The sequence below is a fragment of the Schistocerca nitens genome, chromosome 3 (genome assembly GCF_023898315.1).
Source record: "Schistocerca nitens isolate TAMUIC-IGC-003100 chromosome 3, iqSchNite1.1, whole genome shotgun sequence".
Classification (NCBI taxonomy): domain Eukaryota; kingdom Metazoa; phylum Arthropoda; class Insecta; order Orthoptera; family Acrididae; genus Schistocerca; species Schistocerca nitens.
The window spans coordinates 31,128,496-31,151,801 of record NC_064616.1 but is presented as its reverse complement, the minus strand read 5'-3'; the positions used below and the strand labels follow the sequence as shown (position 1 = coordinate 31,151,801).

General features: G+C 42.5%; 1 protein-coding gene across 2 annotated transcripts in view; it reads right to left on the bottom strand.

Annotated features, from left to right (window-relative positions):
* LOC126247968 (polypeptide N-acetylgalactosaminyltransferase 16-like) overlaps positions 1-23,306 on the bottom strand; it is a 567,635-nt gene that overhangs the window by 126,244 nt on the left and 418,085 nt on the right. For both annotated transcript variants that reach the window (XM_049948532.1, XM_049948534.1), the window contains exon 3: positions 6,756-6,857. In XM_049948532.1, the coding sequence (XP_049804489.1) occupies positions 6,756-6,857 (102 nt within the window). The remainder of the gene's footprint in view (positions 1-6,755; positions 6,858-23,306) is intronic.

The window sequence follows — 23,306 nt, the reverse complement described above, 5'->3', positions numbered from 1 at the left end:
CCTTCCGTCTCTGATAACCTCGTCATCGACGGTACGTTAAAACCTAATCTTCCGTCCTTTTGCCTTACGTTAGTCACTGCAAAAGATATCACAAAAATATGCTCTTCAGTTCTATCCTTCTCCATTAAACAGTCCCATTGAGTCCATGCCTGCAGTAGAAATTCGTGGTAGAAGATAGTGCTGTTGCGTGTAACACTGAAGCAAACTGATTATTAGGATACTGCATTGCCTGTGTTATTCAGAAATACGATGCTTGCATGTCCGAAGGAAGAGGCACCGCGGTGACTACAGCCGTTATGAAATACATTAAATGTACTCGAAGTTTCGAACATGGACAACCATCAGCAGCATAATGGAATGACGACAATGAAAATTTGTGGGGGACAGGGACTCGAACTCGGATTTCCCGCTCGTCGAGAGCGGTCGCCTTATCATGTGTCTATCCAAGCACGAGTGACGCCACACCCAAACTTCCATATGTCGTCAACCATTTGTCTACATCCTGTACTCGTACATCCATTACGTATATTCCCGTACAGGGGAGACATTTTACTTGGAAGTCGCTTTCCCAGTGTCGGCGGATATATACGGTATTGCAGTGCCTGTGTTATCCAGAAATCCGATGCATAGTTCCTTCGGACATTTACGCTTCACTGCTGTGAAAACAGCCGCTGAGGATTTCGTGTCTTTGATGGTGTAATTTCCACCGATGAACCAAAACACTACCAGTGCATGTAGCTCTTCAGGCTTTCCCAGAGAGACGTTGCCATCTTGGAAAATTGCGTTTTCTACCGGTAATCCGCTTCTACCTCCACAATATTTGATCGGGGACTAGTGGCTAGCGTTGCTGCCTCTGGATCACGGTGTCCCGGGTTCGATTCCTGGCCGGGTTGGGTATTTTCTCTGCCCAGGGACTGGGTGTTAGTGTTATCCTCATCATTTCATCATCATCATCATCATTCGTGACAGTGGCTACATTGTACTGCGTACACACTGGACTGTGTAAAAACTGGGACTTTGTACGGGTGCTGAGACCGCGCAGTTGAGCGCCCAACAAATCAAACATCATCATCACGATATTGGATCGCGTAACTCGCAATCTTCATCAGGCGCTCCCTGAGGCCTCAAGGAACCTCAGAGAGCACGCGATGAAGACTGACAGTTACGCGATCGAAATACCCTGCAAGGACGACGTGGATTGTCGGCAGAAAACGCGATTTTCCTAGATGATATTACCAACGCCTGCTTAGTAGTGCGCGGGTTCACCTTTCGAACGTAGTACAGCAGCGATTCTGCGTGCTGGAGATTAGACAAGCCCTTGATAGGTTTTCAGAAGTGCCTCTCACCGGATGTTTACGTACAGCTCATGCAGTTCCCCTAAATTACGGGCCGGTGGTTTGCGGCCGCAGAGATGGCACCCGATAGCGTCCCTGATGTGTTCAGGTCAGGCGAATCTGCTGCTCCGAACATCAACGTCAGTTTACTATCGTGCCCCTCACACAGCTTTGGCACGATTCTGGCCTTGTCACACGTTCAGTTATCCCGCTGTTCAGGTGCCATCGCCGTCGGGAAGAGATCAAGCACGAAGGGACGTAGGTGGTCCGCAGCAATGTTCATGTTCTTCACAGTTGTTTGGTGTCTTTGATTACTAGTGCATGTCCCGTGGAAAGCCAGGTGAATGCCCCCCCCTCCCCCCCCCTTAGCGAAATGCTGCGCCCATTGGCCTGCGACCGTTGTGCGGTGCGCGTTTCTGGAAGCCGGCTGATGGCGTACCCGGACACAGCGAATGACACGGTGTAACAATAAATGTGATTCGTGCGACACTTTTCCATTGATCCACGACCCAATCTCAACGATATCGTGCCCGCTGAAATCGTAATTGACAGTACTGTTAGGTCACAAAGGAAACACGTTTGAGTCGTCTACTGGGGAGCTCCATCTTCGACAATGTGCGCTGAGTGGAGTGGTACGAAATACTTTCGCCTACACCAGCTACGTACACACATTGCCACCTATCCTGCTTCACACAGCGGGTAAGCCTCCCACCTCCACGTTCTGTGATGGACCTAAACGTCCAATAATTTGTCGTCTAACTCTTAGTTTCACCGTCCTTCAGTCACTTTCCATAGATGCTGATGACAGTAACACGCGATCATCCGACCTGCTTTTCTATTTCCGAGTTCCTCGTCCCCAGGCACCAGCCATAGCATTCTGTCATTCGTCAAAGTTCAGGTGCCCGTAACCCTAGCTACTCGTGGTGGTTGTAATTACAATGTTTTGGCTCATTGGTGTATAACCAAAGCATTTTTCAGTTACCAGAATAAGATAGTAATCATAAGAACAATTTCATGAGTACGTGTTCCAAGTGGGTATATGGCTGTTCCCTCTTTTTCTCATACCTCATTTTTGAAGAGTAATATAACATTCGAAAGAGCTCATGAACGCGACAGCATATGAAATTTCTAAACGCTTCCATTTGTTAGCCTGAGACGAGGGGAAGAAACTGGAATTCTTTTCGTAATTACTCGTACAGCCATTCAACTGAGCTTGTGCGGTAGTTAACGTTCGGAAGGAAGAAAATTATGTGTAGTAAATGATTTATCTTTCAAAATTATCCAATATGGCCGTACTATTTCTAGCTCATTGGCGGAGTTGGTGCTGGAGCGATCCTACTACATTCCGCAGATAAACCTTCCCTAAATAACTCCTCGTGCTCACAATCTTGAAGTACACAGAACTTCTTAAAAAATGAGACGGCGAAATGACGCGGGATGTCGTTACAGGACCGCTCCTTGCCTCTATGCTGTTTTTGTCAACTGAGGAACTCAGCTGTAATGTCAAAACACGAAATATTATAATGCCGCGAAATTATGAAAATGACATTACATTCACTGCTTTCAGGTTCTGCTTAAGGAGCTACACGGTTACTCCTAATGACTGCCAGTATCTTAGCTCACAGGAAAACTGTCAGCAATTGAAGGTAAACGAGAAAGTAGGAAGTTAGAGTGGGAGGAAAGTGTTTCGCGGTCGAAAAAGTAACTGGGAACAGCGAATGAAGCTCGCCAAAAGCTTCAATTCCAGCTTTCACTTAAGTTCTTCGTAGAGCTATTTCTTCTTGCTGTATCATATTACATGCTAAAGTTGCTTTTGTGTTTTAAATTCTAGTAGTTGCTCAGAAACGTTTGAATCTTTTATATACTGTAGTGTCTCCTAAACACCAGAAGGTTGCTTTTCGAAGACAATAACTTGTCACAAGCAGTTTACCTTAAAACGGTATGTAATATTTATTGTAGCTCCCTTGTCCTTCTTAAACTTGTTGTTACATGAAATACTTAGGTAATGATATCTTCAAAACGAATGTATTAGTATATTTGTCAGTACAGTCAGACACGTAAACCTGGTTTTGTAATCCGACAGCCTCTTCATTGTTGTAAATCATTTGACTCACTACGGCATGGTCCAATCCAACATGTCGAAACCTACCCCGAATTTTTTCACACAGGAAGAGTACAACGAAAGAAACGCACTGCCAAAATTTTAGCTGATAAGGCGCACTGCACGTATATTTAAAAAAATTTTAAAATTACTCATTTTTGCCGTACGAAAAACCGCTTATAACAGCGATTTGTACAACGCTTCCTGCCTAGTGCGTGAATCGGCTGATAAGCAGACGCAGCCGTGATAAGAAAACGTAGCGCCGCGTAGCGCTAAGTCCAAAGAGCACACTCGCGAATTTTAACCACTTAAACCATACCAGAAATGTCTCAAATAATCAATTTTTTGGGTAACTTGCAAACTTGCAATTCATATCAACAGCTAAACTGTTGTAATTGTTGCACAAGTGACTAGCAGAGGAAATAAAATCAAGGCAATGATGTTACATTACAGACTCATCCATCAGGGCCGGCCGCGGTGGCCATGCGGTTCTAGGCGCTTCAGTCCGGAACCGAGCGACTGCTACGGTAGCAGGTTCGAATCCTGCCTCGGGCATGGATGTGTGTGATGTCCTGAGGTTAGTTAGGTTTAAGTAGTTCTAAGTTCTAGGGGACTGATGACCTAAGATGTTAAGTCCCATAGTGCTCAGAGCCATTTGAACCATCCATCAGGCGGGACTTCATTTTATTGACATAAAACATTTTATAACAATACCTGTGGCACAGTTCTAATGATAATTTTTGAATAATAACGACGAATCAGTCTCTTTTTTATTTCCTGTAGTTGTCACAAAAATGCGAAGTTTCTTTTGGAAGACGAAAACAAACATTTTCCTTACACCAGACATGCCTGATAAAAGAAGAATTAACGCATTCAGGCACTCTACAGTAATTACTAGCGTTATTCAGATAGAACTAGAACTGGGTAGGAAATGATTCTGGTTTTGTTCTGCGTACCGGGCATACCTGATCAAATTAGTCATGCAAACTGACACTGCAGAAATGACTGAAGTTAAGCATTAATGTACCGCTGATAAACCTGAAATGGCAAAGAGCTATCGGAAATTATATTCTCCTACATCTTTTTGAAAAATGCTTTACGCTGCTCAAAATTTTTTCTGTCGAGAGGTTGAATCACATTATTAATTCCGGGTGGAATATGAATTTCTTTTCGTTGTCCTCCTAAAGGCCGAGGTATCATTATGTTCAGATCAAGAGTCCAACAAAAAGAATGAATTATTTCATAGAAACGATAAGAAGACTGTCCGCCTCCTGTAGTTGAGTGGTCAGTGCTACAGAATGTCAATCCTAAGGGCCCGGGTTCGGTTCCCGGCTGGGTCGGAGATTTTCTCCTCTCAGGGAGTGGGTGGTGTGTTGTTCTAATCATTGTCATTCCATCCCCATCGACGCAAAAGTCGCCGAAGTGGCGTCAAATCGAAAGACTTGCACTCGGCGAACGGTCTACCCGACGGGAGGCCCTAGTCACACGACATTTACATTTATATAAGAAGACTTTCAGATGTAACATTGAAAATTACTCTTTTGTATCTTTCCAGATTTTAATACGTCGATTACAAGATTTTTGCAAGTAAACAGTCTTCGTTTTCTAATATTTTGTTCTAATTTGACTTGATGTTGCTGAAGACAGATATAAAGCTGCGGAAACAGTAACCCAATGATATTTCTCATTAGCACTGTTGTATAAGAATAAGTCACAGCGTTCATCGACCGCACAAGTGATTGTCTTTTTTTCACTAGAAATGATAAAGTGCGGTTTGCACGTAGTTCTTGCACAAAACGTAACTGATTGGCTTTGTACATCATTTTAGGGGATAATAAGAAGCTTCATTTTCACATTAGCTACGAATTTCTCTATAGTATGACCTATTAATGACGTCTGCTCTTGAGGTTTACTTGAGGTACACTTCGTAATTTTGCGACTTCCTTTCCATATAATTTTCATGTCGAAAAAGACTGCAAGTCAGTAAAGTTCATATCACCTGGTATTCCGAGCGCCCAGCGTTTCGTCTCAATTTGGAAATTTTATGGTTATGATAAGTCCTATGGGACCAAACTGCTCAGGTCATCGGTCCTTAAGCTCACACACTACTTAATCGAACTTAAACTAACTTACGCTAAGGACAACACAAACACCCATGTCCGAGGGAGGACTCGAACCTCCGATGGTGGCAGCCGCGCGAACCGTGACAAGGCGCCCTAGTCCGCGCGGCTATACCGTGCGGCCGTAGTTTCATAGATATCTCGCGAGCAGTTTAAAACCTTTCGAATAATTTTTTGTTCACACTTGTACGAGTTTCATTTAGGCGCATGTTTCGTACTCCACGTAAATCTTTCTTCCATTTATACAACACATGTTGAAATTTTACGAAACGAAACTGGCTTTGCACACTGCCTAATTTTATGCATTTTCTCCCTCCATCGTTTAACCAAAAGATATACAGCCTCCATTTTTGTTCTGGAGTTTAATTCGCACATCTTCGTGTCAACCACAATCAGTGTTTCTTCTAATGTTTCCACAATTTCTAATGAAATATCGACATAATTCAAATGAATGTCCAAGAAATTGACTAATAAATAACACACATGTAGGTCTTCAGGAGAAGTAAATGATTTCGACTGCATACCGCGTTTCTCTGCATTTGATCATTGTAAGGCTAACATTAATTGGATTCCACGTTACTGTAAAATTCTGGAACCTGCACAAAGACAGGTGCAAGTATATATGAAGAAATCACAAAGAAAATTAAGTTTTATCTCTATTGTTAACACTTAGTGATACCGCAAAAGCAACTGCTAATTGTTATGGATATTAAATGAGTTGCGAAACGAGTGAATGGTAACTGTGAAAAATCTGTTGTGTTAGAGGAACTATCAAAGGAACCTGGAATTCGCTTTACGAATTATGATCGCGTTGTGCCTTGTTATCTGTTTACCGATGAGTTGTCAACGAACGATATGTGGCCACCATGTTGCGCATGCTCTGCTTGCTACAACTACGGCAGCTTTGAATAGTTCTCCAGTCGCCCGGTGACCTGTGATCGGCAATTTCCAACATTTTTTAAACTAATAATTGCAGTGTGTCTTAGCAACTAAAATTTTGACAATATGTTGCTTTCGGTGTATTCTTCCTGTGTAAAAATAAGGGCAGGTTTTGACCTTTTGGATTGGACAATTATCTTATCAGAAAGAAATTATTTGTGCTCTGAGGTCTGTGAAAATGATACTCGATAGAAAACTGGATTATTTGTATGTCGATTTCGACATCGAAGCTGGTATTAAAGTTGGAGAGCAGTAACTTACCTGACGACAGTCCTTAGGAGGGCGGAGCGGGCCTCGTTGTGGAAGGAAATCACTACGCTCGTTGTCTTGTCGCTGTCTATGGTGTATGTCATCTCTCTGCAACTAGACAAACAAAACGCACAAGATGTAGCTCGGTAGTACCACACTGTAACGCAAAGGACAAGTTTAGTTACTAGAATGCGCAAACAATCCATCTCTGGTGTTGGCTGCAGCTGATTTGCAGCCAGACTCAGGAGAAGGATGTATATTGGTCTTGTATTACTGTTGTAGCCGGACAAAATAATAAAAACATGGAAAATGAAAAATATATGCCAAGAGGAGTCACTTTCCCGAAGTAGTTTTATTACATATACACTGACGAGCCAAACCATTATGACCATCTGCTTAACAGCTTGTTTGTCCGTCTTTGAAAAGAAATACGTCACTGATTCTGTTTATCAGGGATCCGATAGCTTATTAGTAGGTTTGTGGAAGTATGTGGCATTAAAAATCTACGCGCAGGTCATATAATTTGCGTAAATAACGGGCCCTTGATTTGTGTACGCGGTGACGGCGCCCGGTAGCGACCCAGACGGGTTCCGTTGGACTTACATCAGGCGAATATGGTCGACGACACACCAACATGAATTCACTACAACGTTCCTCAAGCCACTATAGCACGGTTCTGGCTTCAAGATGCGGATAATTTTACTGCCGAAAGATGACAGCGCCGTCGGGGAAGACAAAGCATGAAGGGATTCAGGTCGTTGGCAGCTGTCAGCGTGTCTTCGATTACTAGCAGAGGTCCCATTCTAGCGCAGGAGAATGTCTCCCGTAGCATAGTACTGCTGCCACCAGCCTGCGTCAGTGGCACGCTGTACGTTTCCAGCCGCCGTTCACCTCGTTGACACCGTTTGTGGAGACAACCATCGTGATCTGCGTAATAATAATCTGCCCTTTGTCAAAGTCACTTATCTCAATGGAGCTCTCCATTTGCAGCCCATATCTTCGCTAGGGTGATCTCCAGCCCGTGTCTGCCCCGCTTACTCATTTTTGTTAACCGCGTCAGATGCCCAAAACGCCGCCAGGCGGCATCCAACGTAGCGATGGGACTGAATGCTCCCTGCGGCGTCGAGGGAAGGAGGCGGTCAGGAAAGTACACTATGTGATCAAAAGTATCCGGACACCCTCAAAAATATACGTTTTTCATATTAGGTGTATTGTGCTGCCACCTACTGCCAGATACTCTATATCAGCGACCTCAGTAGTCATTAGACATCGTGAGAGAGCACAATGGGGCGCTCCGCGGAACTCATGGACTTCGAACGTGGTCAGGTGATTGGGTGCCACTTGCGTCATATGTCTGTACGCGAGTTTTCAACACTTCTAAACATACCTAGGTCCACTGTTTCCGATGTGATAATGAAGTAGAAACGTGAAGGTTCCCGTACAGCACAAAAGCGTATAGTCCGACCTCATCTGTTGACTGACAGAGTGCGCCGACAGTTGAAGGGTTTCGTAATGTGTAATAGGCAGACATCTATCCAGACCATCACACAGGAATTACAAACTGCATCAGTATGCACTGCAAGGGTGCAAAAAAGGGCAGCTCGTTTTGTATTATCACGTAGTAGGGCAGAGAGAGTGGCAGATATGATACGCGAATTGTGATGGAAGTCATTACAGCAAAGACGTTTTTCGTCGCGGCGAGATCTATTTACGAAATTTCAGTCTTCAACTTTCTCTTCCGAATGCGAAAATATTTTGTTGAGCCCAACCTACATAGGTAGGAATGATCATCAAAATAAAATAAGAGAAATCAGAGCTCGAACAGAAAGGTTTAGGTGTTCGTTTTTCCCGCGCGCTGTTCGGGAGTGGAATGGTAGAGAGATAGTATGATTGTGGTTCGACGAACCCTCTGCCAAGCACTTAAATGTGAATTGCAGAGTAGTCATGTAGATGTAGAAGTACTATGACAGTTAGGCGAGAGGTGAGAAAACTTGGATTTCATGGTCGAACGGGTGCTCATAAGGCACACATAACGCCGGTAAATGACAAACGACGCCTCGCTTGATGTAAGGAGCGTAAACATTGGATGATTGAACCGTGGAAAAACGTTGTGTGGAGTGACGAATCACGGTACACAATTTGGTGAACCGATGACAGGGTGTGGGTATGGCGAATGCTCGGTGAACGTCATCGGGCAGCGTGTGTAGTGCCAACAGTAAAATTCGGAGGGGGTGGTGTTATGGTGTGGTCGTGTTTTCCATGGAGGGGGCTTGCAACCCTTGTTGTTTTGCGTGGCACTATGACAGCACAGGCCTACATTGATGTTTTAAGCACCTTATTGCTTTCCACTGTTGAAGAGCATTTCAGGGGATGGCAATTGCATCTGTCAACACGATCGAACACCTGTTCATAATGTACGGCCTGTGGCGTAGTGGTTACACGACAATAACATCTCTGTAATGGACTGGCCTGCAGAGTCCTGACCTGAATCCTATAGAACACCTTCATGATGTTTTGGAATGCCGACTTCGTGCCAGGCCTCACCGACCGACATCGGTACCTCTCCCCGGTGCAGCACTCCGTGAAGAATTGGCTGCCATTCCCCAAGAAACCTTCCACCACCTGATTTATCGTATTCCTGCGAGAGTGGAAGCTGTCATGATGGCTAAGGGTGGGCCAACACCATACTGAATTCCAGTATTACCGATGGGGGGCACCACGAACTTTTAAGTCATTTTCAGCCAGGTGTCCGGACACTTTTGATCACATAGAGTATGTAAGCAGAGCAGAGACGAATGGGGAATCATTCTAGTGACGACACAGTCCGCAACGGGTTAAATCCACTAATACAAGCGATTTTCACAAAGGGCAGAAGGATATTATCTGGTGCCGGGGAATGAGTATCTCGGGAATGGGGCAGCTGGACGGTTATCCATATGGTAGTGTCGTGAGCATCTATGGAAAGTGGTTGATGGACTGGGAAACCACAAGTAGGCGTCAAGGTGTTGGGCGTCCAAGCCACACGTGGACGTTGGATGTTTGCCATTACAGTAAAACGAGATAGGTGGCGACCTGTGGCAGGACATTGTAGAACACGGCGCTCCACAGGAGATGATTCCAACATGTTATCATATTAACCAGTGGCGGCCGGTTATCATACGCTAATACACTACCGCTCACTGTAAATACTGCAGAACAATTGCGCTAATTTCGCTTTGAATACGAGCCGGAAATCGCACTATTATGACGCCTTTTCTCTTAGATTGCGTGCTGGAATGCAAATAAAATGGATGAAAGCATGTTTTGTAACACTCTTCCCGTGATAACTAGAAACCACTATTGAGTGCTGAAATGATTGTGAGCCGCTCTATGATCAACTCAGAGAAGTGATGCAGCTGTCAGTTTTCGACTATGCTTGCTCTGATGTGATGTTTACCTACCAGCACTATGAGTGCTACGTTCGTCACAACACCTGGTCAGTATTTTTCCTTGAACTTACGTGTAACATATTGTCAAACATAGAGTAAGAGGAATTTTAGAGGAGCAGTTTTTGTAATGGCGCTATGGTCAAACGTATCTTCTGTACCTATTGATGGGGAAAGCATGCCACCGGCCGCTGCTGATGAGACCTATATCGGCACAAGTGTACCAGTGTACTGTAAAAGACATACCGGCCGTTTTCGTTTCCAGTGATTCCCAGGAGCTGCACCGCCCACCTGTGGAGGAGTGGGGTGTGTCGTCTGTGCCAGATGCTAAATTTCAGCATGACCGCCCGCACCCTCCCCCCCCCCCCCCCCCAACGTCACCCCATACGGCAGTCGCTTTCCTGTCCTGCAATAAACAGCGTTTTCAGCCTGAACGTGCGGCGTCGCGAAAAAAGAAGAAACATAAAGAGGATGGAGGAAAGTGCTCCAGCACTTTACATCCAGATTCATCTGTTGAATCTGCCATGGACTGTGATACACGACCGTATCCAGGCCTATACCTTTCTTACTATGAATGTGAATAGAATTAGTTCTGATCTTAAGAATTGTGGCTCTGCGACACTTTATGTACGATTCAAGTGCAGACGTAATATTTTTGCTATAGGTGTTATTTGATTATTTTTCTATTCCCAGCTTTTTTACTTTCTTTAATGTGGCTCCTAAACGATCTACTGGTACTGCGTTATTTTACAGAGAGGAAATACCACTGACCGATTTCGAAGTTCTTGATAACGGCCAATGGATGGGCAATGGATAGCTTGCACTTTTTGTAACCTTAGTTTAATTCTTCTTTATGCTCCTTCAAGTTCTGGTCATTCCACAGACCGAATGCGTTTTTACAAAGACGTTATAGTTTATTTATTTCGTAAAACTCCGCAGAAACTTCTTTTGTGTTTAGTGTCCTGCGTATCAGATCCCAGTTTTAATTTTAGCAAGAAACTAGATGATTTGATGCACTCTTCGCAAAAACGTGATTCATGGATGTGTCACTATCCAATTCTTTCCAGGTATACGCATTTTACAGCTTCTTCCAGCAGCAGACTCGACTATTTTTATCTGTCCGATTCCTTATCTGGCATCTGTTACCGATAGACGTGATACCTACTTGTTTCACTATTATTGTGCCCTAGCTGTCACATTATATCATGTGCCGCAACCAGTAAAACCGTATCGTATCCCCTGGATGTTGAACACATTTGTCTTAGAGGACACTTCCCCCGAGATTATAGTTCGCGAGGTTTGGACCTGTAACTTGCATTCACAGTACCGTTATCCTTGTCTTATGGAACGTTGGTCATAGCATGCAAAGCCGTTGCCCCGGAAAGCGTTAACGCATTACGGCGTTGACAGGGCGAGGGCTTTTCGGCAGACCCAGGAATTTTATTGTTTCGTCTTCCGACAATTTTGTGAAGGTACCAGACAATCTCCACTGTGGATTGGATGTTCACTAGTCCACCATGTCAAGGCCAAGCTTTTTCAGTTGAAAATACAACATATGAAAGGACTTAGGGTGTGATCACAATCACGCTCATTCCTACAGAATGAACTGACTTCCCAATATCACTTTACATGATCGCGGGGGTGTCGAAGAAGCGCATGTATCAAATCCCTCACTCACACCGATGATCACGGACTGACGTCCCAACGTGATATTTCGAGAGGGATCTATAATTACTCTACCGACGTTTATGGCGTCCGTGCTACTGATACGATTTTCTCTGATGCATTACTCGTCTAGTGGATTGCGTGGTTACTCCTGCATTAAATAATGAATTCCTAAGCGATTTTACTCGAGATGATATATATCGCCTTATTGTTGGTTCACCACCGCAAAAATTGCCAGGACTTGATGGTATTCCCAAGGAATTTTACGTACATTTTTGGGCTCTTATAGGTGATACCATTACGTCACTGGTTAATGAGGTGATTCCTGCCCCTTTCAAGGTTGGTAAAATCGATCTAATTCCAAAGACAACCGGAGGTCCAGGCATTGATGAATTATGCCCGATCTCATTCCTTAATTTCGATTACAAAACTGTCAACCCGGCCGTTAATAGCCGTTTGTCGAGAAAATTCTTGAAACTGCCTGACAGATTAACACTGTGTGCCGGACTGAGACTCGATCTCGGGACCTTTACCTCGAGTCTCGGTCCGGCACACAGTTTTAATTTGTCAGGAAGTTTCATATCAGCGCGCAATCCGCTGCAGAGTGAAAATCTGTCTGGAAACATCCCGCAGGCTGTGGCTAAGCCATGTCTCCGCAATATCCTTTCTTCCAGGAGTGCTAGTTCTGCATGGTTCGCAGAAGAGCTTCTCTGAAGGTTGGAAGGTAGGAGACGAGGTACTGGCAGAATTGAAGCTGTGAGGACTGGTCGTGAGTCGTGCTTGGGTAGCTCAGATGGTAGAGCACTTGCCCGCATGAGGCAAAGGTCGCGAGTTCGAATCTCTGTCCGGCACACAGTTTTAATCTCTCAGGAAGTTTCATATCAGCGCACACTCCGCTGCAGAGTGAAAATCTCATTCTGGAGAAAATTCTTGCAGTTCACCGAAGCTGTGTGCCTGGGCGCATGGTCCTGACTTCTGTAATCGAATGTCGGGACGTCGTCTCGGTGGCTGCACTTATTTCAGTTTGTAGAGCTTTACTTTTTATTGTTTTTAATAAGGCATTTGACCAGGTCAGTCACAGCTTCGTCGTGCAGGTGCTCGAGGCGACCAGTCTCAATCATACTGGCCCGCATCTCGTGGTCGTGCGGTAGCGTTCTCGCTTCCCACGCCCGGGTTCCCGGGTTCGATTCCCGGCGGGGTCAGGGATTTTCTCTGCCTCGTGATGGCTGGGTGTTGTGTGCTGTCCTTAGGTTAGTTAGGTTTAAGTAGTTCTAAGTTCTAGGGGACTGATGACCATAGATGTTAAGTCCCATAGTGCTCAGAGCCATCAATCATACTGCGGTAAGCCCCCTCTCCCTGTCTATTTTTGTCTTGTCCCCAGAGCATCTGTCTGATTCTTTATCTGGCATCTGTTACCGATAGACGTGATACCTGTTGCTGATCAATTATATGGCTCGAAGATATTGGGAAAACCCTTCTCGGTGTGAGCGGATGATGTTATAGTATCGCTACGATATATCGATGACATATCCTTGCTCGACGACATATTGGATTCATTTTGTTCTATCTCTGGGGCCCACGTCAATGAACGGAAATGTACCCTGTTACCATTTCGGAGTTTTCATCAAGCTGTCATCCTATTCCACGGTGGTTGCTCGCCACAAATCGTTGGGTGTTACTACCCGATGAAAATGACTCCACTTAACTGGCGGGAGGTGACGGATGGAATTCAAGGGGCAATTCTTGAACACGAAGGCCGTTTCCTTGGCCTTCTTCACGAAGTGTATCATGTTGCACAAATACTTTTGCTCCCAGCGATGGTGGCGCAGAAATAATGCAATAATCCGGTAGTTTCCTATGGAAAAATCATATTTTTCGACTCCGGTATGAAGTGGTAGCAAGGCTTCGTCCCCTTGGAGGTTTGCCACTTTCCAATATCAGGCCTCAGTATTGTTTATATGGTGTAACATTTTAACTCGATAGAAGATTAATACGACTATATGGCTCCTCAGACACTACGTCCACCGAGCAAGCTGGCGCAGTGGTTAGCGCACCTGACTCGCATTCGGGAGGCAATCCTGATTTAAGTTTTCCGTAATTCCTCTAAATCGCTTCAGGCAAGCGCAGCGATTGTTCGTTTGAAAAGGCACGGCCGACTTCATTTCCCATCTTTCCCTAATCCGATGTGACCGATGGCCTCACGGTTTGGTCCCCTCCCCCACAATCAACCATTCTGATTTAGGTTTTCCGTGATTTCCCTAAATCGCTCCAGGCAAATGCCGGGATGGTTCCTTTGAAAGGGCACGGCCGACTTCCTTCCCCATCCTTCCCTAATCCGATGAGACCGATGACCTCGCAGTTTGGTCTCTTCCCCCAAACAACCCAACCCAACCCACAATCAACCAACGATCTAACACCACGTCCACTATGTAGTCACGCATGACAATGATCCCGATCGCCGTGTTTTTCGCCAGTATATGGTGAACTCGCATTGGAAGTCGCCGAGGCTACCACATTATCGTGCTTTATTTGCAATATTGATCCTTTCCTTTAATCGTCAAGGTAGTGGATGGGATTTGTTTGTTTCCCATTGTTCTGGATCCTTCTCTCATTGTGTTCTTCCTAGAGAGAAATAAATTGGTTTTGTTTTGACTCCTCGAATTGTGAAATTTATGTCTGTAAAAGTTTTTTAAAATAAGTAAAATAACAGGCCAGTACCATGTCAGGGACTAGAACAGTAACAGGCGGGAAGGAGGCATCGTGACCAGACATCGGGTTACTACCCCTGTCCATTTTGTCTCCATCCAGCCTGAAGTCATCAATAAAAGAAAAATAAAAGTGGTTAATCGTGGCTAATCGCACTGACTAGCAATTTGTCAGCTCTAGTTCGATTTCCACCGCTATCAACATTTTCTTCACTTTCATTTATTTTATTTTATTCCTTACAATGATAAACTATTAATTACAAAATTAAAATGTATTTAAACAGTTAAATTTATAAACGTAAAATTAGTATATTCAAGTTAGTTACGATTACTATCCTTGCAAGTCAAAAGGCTATAGACCACCACATTGTAGCACACTGTTAAAATTTTGCACGAACCCCCGCTGATGTTAGCCGAACAACATTGTCAGTTACGATTGCAGTGGGCCCTCGATCATCAAGATTGGACAGTGATCAATGGAAACGAGTCGCCTGGACGGAGGAATAACATTTCTTGTTATACCAGAGATGTTAAGTCCCATAGTGCTCAGAGCCATTTGTTATACCAGATTGACTGTCGTGTATGGATATGCCGTTATTCAGGCAAACAGTTGCTTGAAACATCCACTGCGTCACAGACGTACGTCGGTAGCAGCAACACTCCACTGGGAGGATTCACCTGAGCTTCCAAAGGACCTGTGGTAGTAAAAGAAGGCACACGACAGCTGAGGACTGTGTGAACATTATTGTCAATCACCCCCATCCGCTCTTGCTTGATGTCGTCCCCGAAAGGGATAGCATCTTCCAGCATGATATATGTCTGTGTTACAAGATCAGAAAGGTACCACAGTGGACGCAAGTTGATGTCTTGCCTGATCTGAACCCAATGAAAAAAAATCTGGAACGCTATCTGGCGGTAGCTTGGTGCCTACATACCACTGGCCTGTAATTAACCGGTACTGACTAGACGTCTGGTGTAACATACTTCCAGGGACATATGCAATTCTTGCCACGCATAATCGCTACTACACCGCGCGCCAAAGCTGGACAAACGCGTTATCAAGCATGTGCTAATAATGTGATGTATTATATAGCTTGTTTGCTGCATATGATCGTAACTGCATAGAGGAGGAGGAGGTGTTTTTACTGTCGACAACGAGGCCATTAGAGACAGAGCACACGCTCGGATTAGGAAAGGAAATCGGCCGTCCCCTTTCAAAGGAACAATCCAGGCATTTGCCTGAAACGATTTAGGGAAATCACGGAAAACCTAAGTGAGGATGTGTTGTGTACATAGTCCCGCGTAGTCAGCGCGTACACAACTTTCCCACTAGAGCGCGCCCCACTAAGGACAACAGCGCAGGCGCAGCGCTCGTCCGTCTCCGCACTACGAGATGGCGCTGCCTAAGAGACGGACCAAATTCTGCTTCCGCCGATCCGCGTATTAATATGTAACGCAGCCAATGAGATTGCTGCTAACGTAGAACCTCTTCTCCTCGCGGATTACACTCGCGCAGCGATACCTGAACGCGCGAGGTATTATAACGAGTCTACAGACCTCCGATTAGTTAGTCTGCATTAGTCTGTACCAGTCTGCATTAGTCTGCATAAGTTTTAGTCTGCGCCTAATAAGATTATCATATTCCTGTACATAGCCATGAAGATAAAGGTATAGACACTTTGTCAAGTATCAGAGATATGTGAGAATAAGATTAACGTACCAACACCAAAGGAACTTCAGATTGTCAATTGTAAATAGCATACAGAATCAAGTTAAGTAAGGTTTATGATTGTTATTATTTTAATAAATGTGTGTGAAAATTAATCAAGTTCTGTTTAAAGTTGGTCACCGTCAATCTGCTACTCTAAGCATGCAAGTGGCATTTCTATCGTCTGACCTAATGGCAGAAGATAAACACGCCACGATAAGACCACGAGACATATTGCTGACACTCGCCTACTTCGTTAGAGCGACAAGTCAAATAATCTGATGGTGTGTGTACTGAAGGTCTTACAGTACGCACACCACAGGATGTCCGGAGACAGGTTTGAACCATCGTCCTCCCGAATGCGAGTCCAGTGTGCTAGCCACTGCGCCGCCTCGCTCGGTTTAACTGCAGAGTTATGCAACTGTGAACAGATTATTTTGGGTAATAATTTCAATATCTTGCACACACTTCGCTAGCTACAATATAGACATAGAAATTACTCATAAAAAAGATCATGCAAATGTCTAATACAACACTGTTTCCCTCTATTAGCACTAGAGCGCGGATTTTCATGCGTGGATATAGGGAGTATCACGCCGTTAAACATGCAGAGAAAGGCAGCAAAACAATAAAATCATGTGGTATCAACATTCAGTTCTACATTTACTTCCATTTTCTTCTAAAAAGTACACAGCAACCGATTTCTCCTTTCTTCACTTAGGCTCATGCGTTTATCAGACAGAACATTTTTGTACGAAAGAAATGTCCTTTCTGCGTCACAAGAAGTGAGAGGCGCATACTTAAGAAATTTCATGTTGAAAGTCTCTTACTTTTTCACCACAAAACATTTTTTTGTTCACTTCATAAACACAGAACCACGATTTGAACGTTAACTTTGATCATCTCATCTCTCGCTGCATCACACTTCTCCACAGGATGGTTGCAAAGATTTTTCAGTCTTTTAAATAAATATTCCACCAGTTACCTATGGCTTTAACTTCGCTATTGGTGCAGGCAGGCAAATGCACAAAAATCTGATTTGATATAAATCGGGTCTTGCTTCTAATCCCTTTTCTTGAATACCAGATCCGTGTCTTTAATGTAAGCTGTATCAGTCGCTCCCAAACTGTCTACGACCCACAACTGAAAAAAAAGGAAAACAAAAAACAAATAGGGGGCAGTAACTTAAGGCTCTTCAATAGAATGAAGCAAACAGATGTTAATTTCAATAAATTTACGGGAATTTATGGTCTCTAACAGACTTCATCAAAATTATCACAGCACATATCCAGTACACTATACCGGTTGTGCTGGCAAAGCTAAATGTGACAGTATATCTGTAAATGAAGCAACACGGAAAGGAAAAATGTCAGCATATGAATTAGTTAATGTTGTCAGAATCATTATCCAACCTTCGCATTTCGTGCATATATTTACGTTACTTGTTGAAGGAATAAGCGTATCCACATTGTCGTATTTTTGACGTACTGTTTCAGCTACACGATGTAACATGTAGGCTAAACATGTAACACATTTCCGATAAGGATAAAATATTTTATTTGCTTACCCAGCCTTTACGATATAAGAGCAGCACTGTTTAACAACAATAAGACTTTTTTTTATTTAAAGTTATTGGCGCGAGGTATACTGACTTCTAGCGTCATCTACCAAACCGAACTAGGGCGCTTGAATTCACTATGGAATTTACAGACTACAACAAAATTCGCGAAATTACTCATGTTCTGCACTTTGAAGTAATTTATAAAAAAAAACAGTAAAAAGTGCTAACGCATTGCCGGCCGACGTGGCCGAGCGGTTCTAGACGTTACAGTCTGGAACCGCTCGACCGCTACGGTCGCAGGTTCGAATCCTGCCTCGGGCATGAATGTGTGTGATGTCCTTAGGTTAGTTGGGTTTAAGTAGTTCTAAGTTCTAGGGGACTGATGACCTCAGCAGTTAAGCCCATAGTGCTCAGAGCCAGTTGAACCTTTTTTTTCTTTCTTTCTAACGCATTAAAATCTATGAAATCTTCGAGATACGCACTTACTCCCCAAATGGCCCAAACATGCATGTAACATGCGTTTGGTAGCGAATCTGGGCTATAATTGGCACGAATTATCAAGGCAGGTGCATATCTAGGTTTTGGTTCTTGGGGTGTCACAGTTTGTTACTTCCGCTATCCCCTCCAATATAATTTGCTATGACTACAAATGTTAACGTGGTACACACATCAGATTTTTTAAAAAATAACAACAATAAATTAAAGTGTTTTAATATATAGAAAAGTATATTTTGTTTACATTACTGCTTAGTACATCAATTTAATATAAACTGCAATGCAGAAAATACATTACTTTAAAAACATTTGTACGAAAATTTGAGACGTTCATGTGTCATGCAACTGAAATAAGAACTGTAATAGCAATACTTCTCACATTTTGACAATGTTGTAACTTGCAAGGTATTACCAGTATTTCGACTTCTTTATACTGGGTGCCATAGCCATAAGTTTATTAAATGAATTAATTTTCCCACTGTATTTATTTAAACTGCTTCTTCTTTTCGCTACTAGTTTCAGCTTTTGACGCCATTTTCCAGTGCTTAGCTATAGAAAAAAACTACGTTGCCGCCACGAAATGGGAACACAATGGGGTGAACTTAAATTAACTGGAGAAAGACGAAATTGGCAGTGTATTTAAATGATGTGCATCCGTTCGCTTTGGTTCACAAATTTAATTTTTCTTAATCGTATATAACGTTGACCAATGAACAAAAGTGAGAACAGCCTAACAGTTTCAGAGATCTATTGACACATATACCAAGTGTCCCTGCTAAGAGTCATTAGGCGTATTTTCTCTGATGTTTTGATATTTGCAATTTCGTTTTTGCAATGTGCAACTGCCGTCAGCCTAAACAAATATTGCCCATCACGTGCTTCGTGTGTCGCGCAGTGTCTACGGAAAGCGTCGGTTCATCTCCCATTAAAAAGAAAATTATGTTTAAAGGGAAATCTTACGTTCCCATTGTACAGAGTCGTTCCAAATTAATTCAGTGCGATATTCCTTTTAGCCGAACGTATTCACAGGGATAGTAAAGCACGAAGAGTAACGAATACTCCAGCAGCCACTGAGCAACGTAGCTGCATAGTGGTAGTAGTCAGTGCGGGCCGGGCCGGTGCTGTTGTTACTGTAATAATGGTTCTTCTTCGTGCTATAAGTTCCCTGTTAATACATACCACTAAAACGAATATCGCACTGTACTAACATTGGACAGGTCTGCTGAACGGGCACTTCAAATTTTCAGTGAAAAATAATTTTTACTGTAAAGGGAGACAAGATGTGATGAACACTATATGTTCAGACTGATTCGAGCTGCATTTTGCAAAAACGAAATACTGCAAATATCTGACGAAACATAGGAGGAAATGCGGCTGACATCTCTTAGGAGTAACGCTAGCTATATGTGGATATCCAAAGGAAAAAAAAAAACCTATTAAAAATACAGGTATTATCAAGATATGATGCACCACTTGGAATTATTTTTACAGGAGATCCATACACAAAACTTAGCAATGCAGAAACGAGATTCTTAGATGAGAATGTAGTTGATACACAAAACACTACCGAAGTTGTAAAGGGAAGCCAGCAGTAAGAATAATAGAGAATCTGCCAATGTTTGGAATCAGAAATGAGAAGCTTGATTCAGATCATTATCTCTCTAAGGTTAAAACATGATTCCTCCCATCTAAAACGACAAAGAAAACCTAGAAAGAAATCAGATACGACTCCAGTAGAGTCAATATTACAAAATCAATAAATAAATAAATAAATGTAGAGAACTCTCGAGAAGAATCTGAGACCGCTAGAAAAGTTGACTGGCGCGACCTCCAGGCACATATTACTGAACGGGCAAAGAGAACATTAAGATTGGTCAAAAATAAAAGAGTACATGCTGGAATGAGGTGTGTAAACAAGCGGAATGAAGGAAATTAAAAATAGTCGTGTGACTAGGGTCTCCCGTGGGGTAGACCGTTCGCCGGCTGCAAGTCTTTAGATTTGACGACACTTCGGCGACTTGCGCGTCGATGGGGATGAAATGATGATGATTAGGACAACACAACACCCAGTTCCTGAGAGGAGAAAATCTCCGACCTAGCCGGGAATCGAACCCGGGCCCTTAGGATTGACATTCTGTCGCGCTGACCACTCAGCTATCGGGGGTGGACATGAAGGAAATGGAGATGTTAAAAAAAAAAATGAGAACACCTAGAAAAATTCAGACAACATAGCTAAGAAACATCAAATGTGATCAAAAGAAGTTTTAAAAAACTTGTTGTTGTTGTTGTGGTCTTCAGTCCTGAGACTGGTTTGATGCAGCTCTCCGTGCTACTCTATCTTGTGCAAGCTGCTTCATCTCCCAGTACCTACTGTAGCCTACATCCTTCTGAATCTGCTTAGTGTATTCATCTCTTGGTCTCCGTCTACGATTTTTACCCTCTACGCTGCCCTCCAACGCTAAATTGGTGATCCCTTGATGCCTCAGAACATGTCCTACTAACCGGTCCCATCTTCCAGCCAAGTTGTGCCACAAACTCCTCTTCTCCCCAATTGTATTCAATACCTCCTCATTAGTTATGTGATCTACCCATCTAATCTTCAGCATTCTTCTGTAGCACCACATTTCGAAAGCTTCTATTCTCTTCCTGTCCAAACTATTTATCGTCCATGTTTCTCTTCCATACATGGCTATACACCATACAAATACTTTCAGAAACGACTTCCTGACACTTAAATCAATACTCGATGTTAACAAATTTCTCTTCTTAAGAAACGCTTGCCATTGCCAGTCTACATTTTATATCCCCTCTACTTCGACCATCATTAGTTATTTTGCTCCCCAAATAGCAGAACTCCTTTACTACTTTAAGTGTCTCATTTCCTAATCTAATTCCCTCAGCATCCCCGACTTAATTCGGCTACATTCCATTATCCTCGTTTTGCTTTTGTTGATGTTCATCTTATATCCTCCTTTCAAGACACTGTCCATTCCGTTCATATGCTCTTCCAAGTCGTTTGCTGTTTCTGACAGAATTACAATGTCATCGGCGAACCTTAAAGTTTTTATTTCTTCTCCATGGATTTTAATACCTACTCCCAATGTTTCTTTTGTTTCCTTAACTGCTTGCTCAATATACAGATTGAATAACATTGGGGAGAGGCCACAACCCTGTCTCACTCCCTTCCCAACCACTGCTTCCCATTCATGTCCCTCGACCCTTATGAGTGCCATCTGCTTTCTGTACAAATTGTAAATAGCCTTTCGCTCCCTGTATTTTACCCCTGCGACCTTCAAAATATTAAAGAGAGTATTCCAGTTAACATTGTCAAAAGCTTTCTCTAAGTTTGCAAATGCTAGAAACGTACGTTTGCCTTTTCTTAATCTAGCTTCTAAGATAAGTCGTAGGGGCAGTATTGCCTTACGTGTTCCAATATTTCTACGGAATCAAAACTGATCTTCCCCGAGGTCGGCTTCTACCAGTTTTTCCATTCGTCTGTAAAGAATTCGCGTTAGTATTTTGCAGCTGTGACTTATTAAACTGATAGTTTGATAATTTTCATTGGGTTTGGAATTATTATATTCTTCTTGAAGTCTGAGGGTATTTCGCATGTCTCATACATTTTGCTCACCAGATAGTAGAGTACTGTCAGGACAGGTTCTCCCAAGGCTGTCACTAGTTCTAATGGAATGTAGTCTACTCCCGGGGCCTTGTTTCGACTTAATTTGTACAAATACATGAAACTTTCATCAAAAAATACTAACATTTTTGTCAAAACTTAAATCATGTAGTTAAAGTATACCAAGAACCAAGCATTTGTTTCATTGATGAAAAGGGAAAAAATGACTAAATAACAAGGATAGTTGTGAATATAAGTCAAATTGCTTTACAGTCTCTTAAACTATCCAGTTTGTGCAGTTACACTAGAATTTTCAGCAGCACTAGAAAATCTTGGGGAAGGTTTCCAATCAACAGAGTTAGAATTTAGTGAAACCACCAAAAAACTCGAAATCCACAAAGCAGGAGGTGAATACTCAATTACAGCAGAATTATTTAAATGATCAGACGCAAAGGTTACAAGTGACCTATACTTGCTTCTTGAGAACATTTGAAAAACAGAAAAGATTCCTGAAGAGTGAAAATTAGTGTTAATCCGGTCAGTACATAAAAATGGAGGCAACAAAATGTCAACAATTACAGAGTAGTGTCACTTCAGCCAATGGCATACAAAATATTATGAAAAATTCTCATGAACAGAATAGAAGGAACTGAGAGAATGTCAGATCCGTACAGAACATATTTTAACATAAAATCAATAATTCGTCACAGAATGTTTAACTACAAACCTGTAACAGTATCATACTGTATATCGATTTCAAGAAAACATTTGATTCTCTAAAGACAGAAATAACAGGAAAAATCATTTGAGAATTTTGTGTTGAAGCAAAATTAGTAAACATAATTTGTGATCTCATACAAATATATCAGAAGTTAAAATTATGGGAGAAGTATCTCAGCTATTTAAAAAAAACTGTCGTTAGACAAGGAACGACTTATCGCCTTAACTGTTTAACTGTGTTCTAGGAAAAATCGTAAATACCTCGAATTTGGAGCTAAAGAATCACAAACTTGAACCAGTAAGTCAGGGAAGGAAATCAAATTGAATTAAAGTGCCTGGCTTTTGCTAATGATTTTGGAGTGATTTCAGAAAATCTGATGGAAGTATTACTCAGATAAAGCCTGTGCAAAAAATAGTGCATAGATCTGTTAATAAAATTTCAGGAGAAAAAAATTCATGACAAATACAAAACAAGCATGTAAATACACAAAAACAAAAATAGGTGAAATAGGAAGAGTTAGTAAATTTACTACCTTGGAGAAAGGATATAGCAGAACCGAGTAGAAAATTTGCAGCATATATAAGAGTTAATAAATTAGAATGAACATATGATGTGAAAAAAATTCTACAACAAGAAATGTATATCTACAAAAACAAAACTAAAA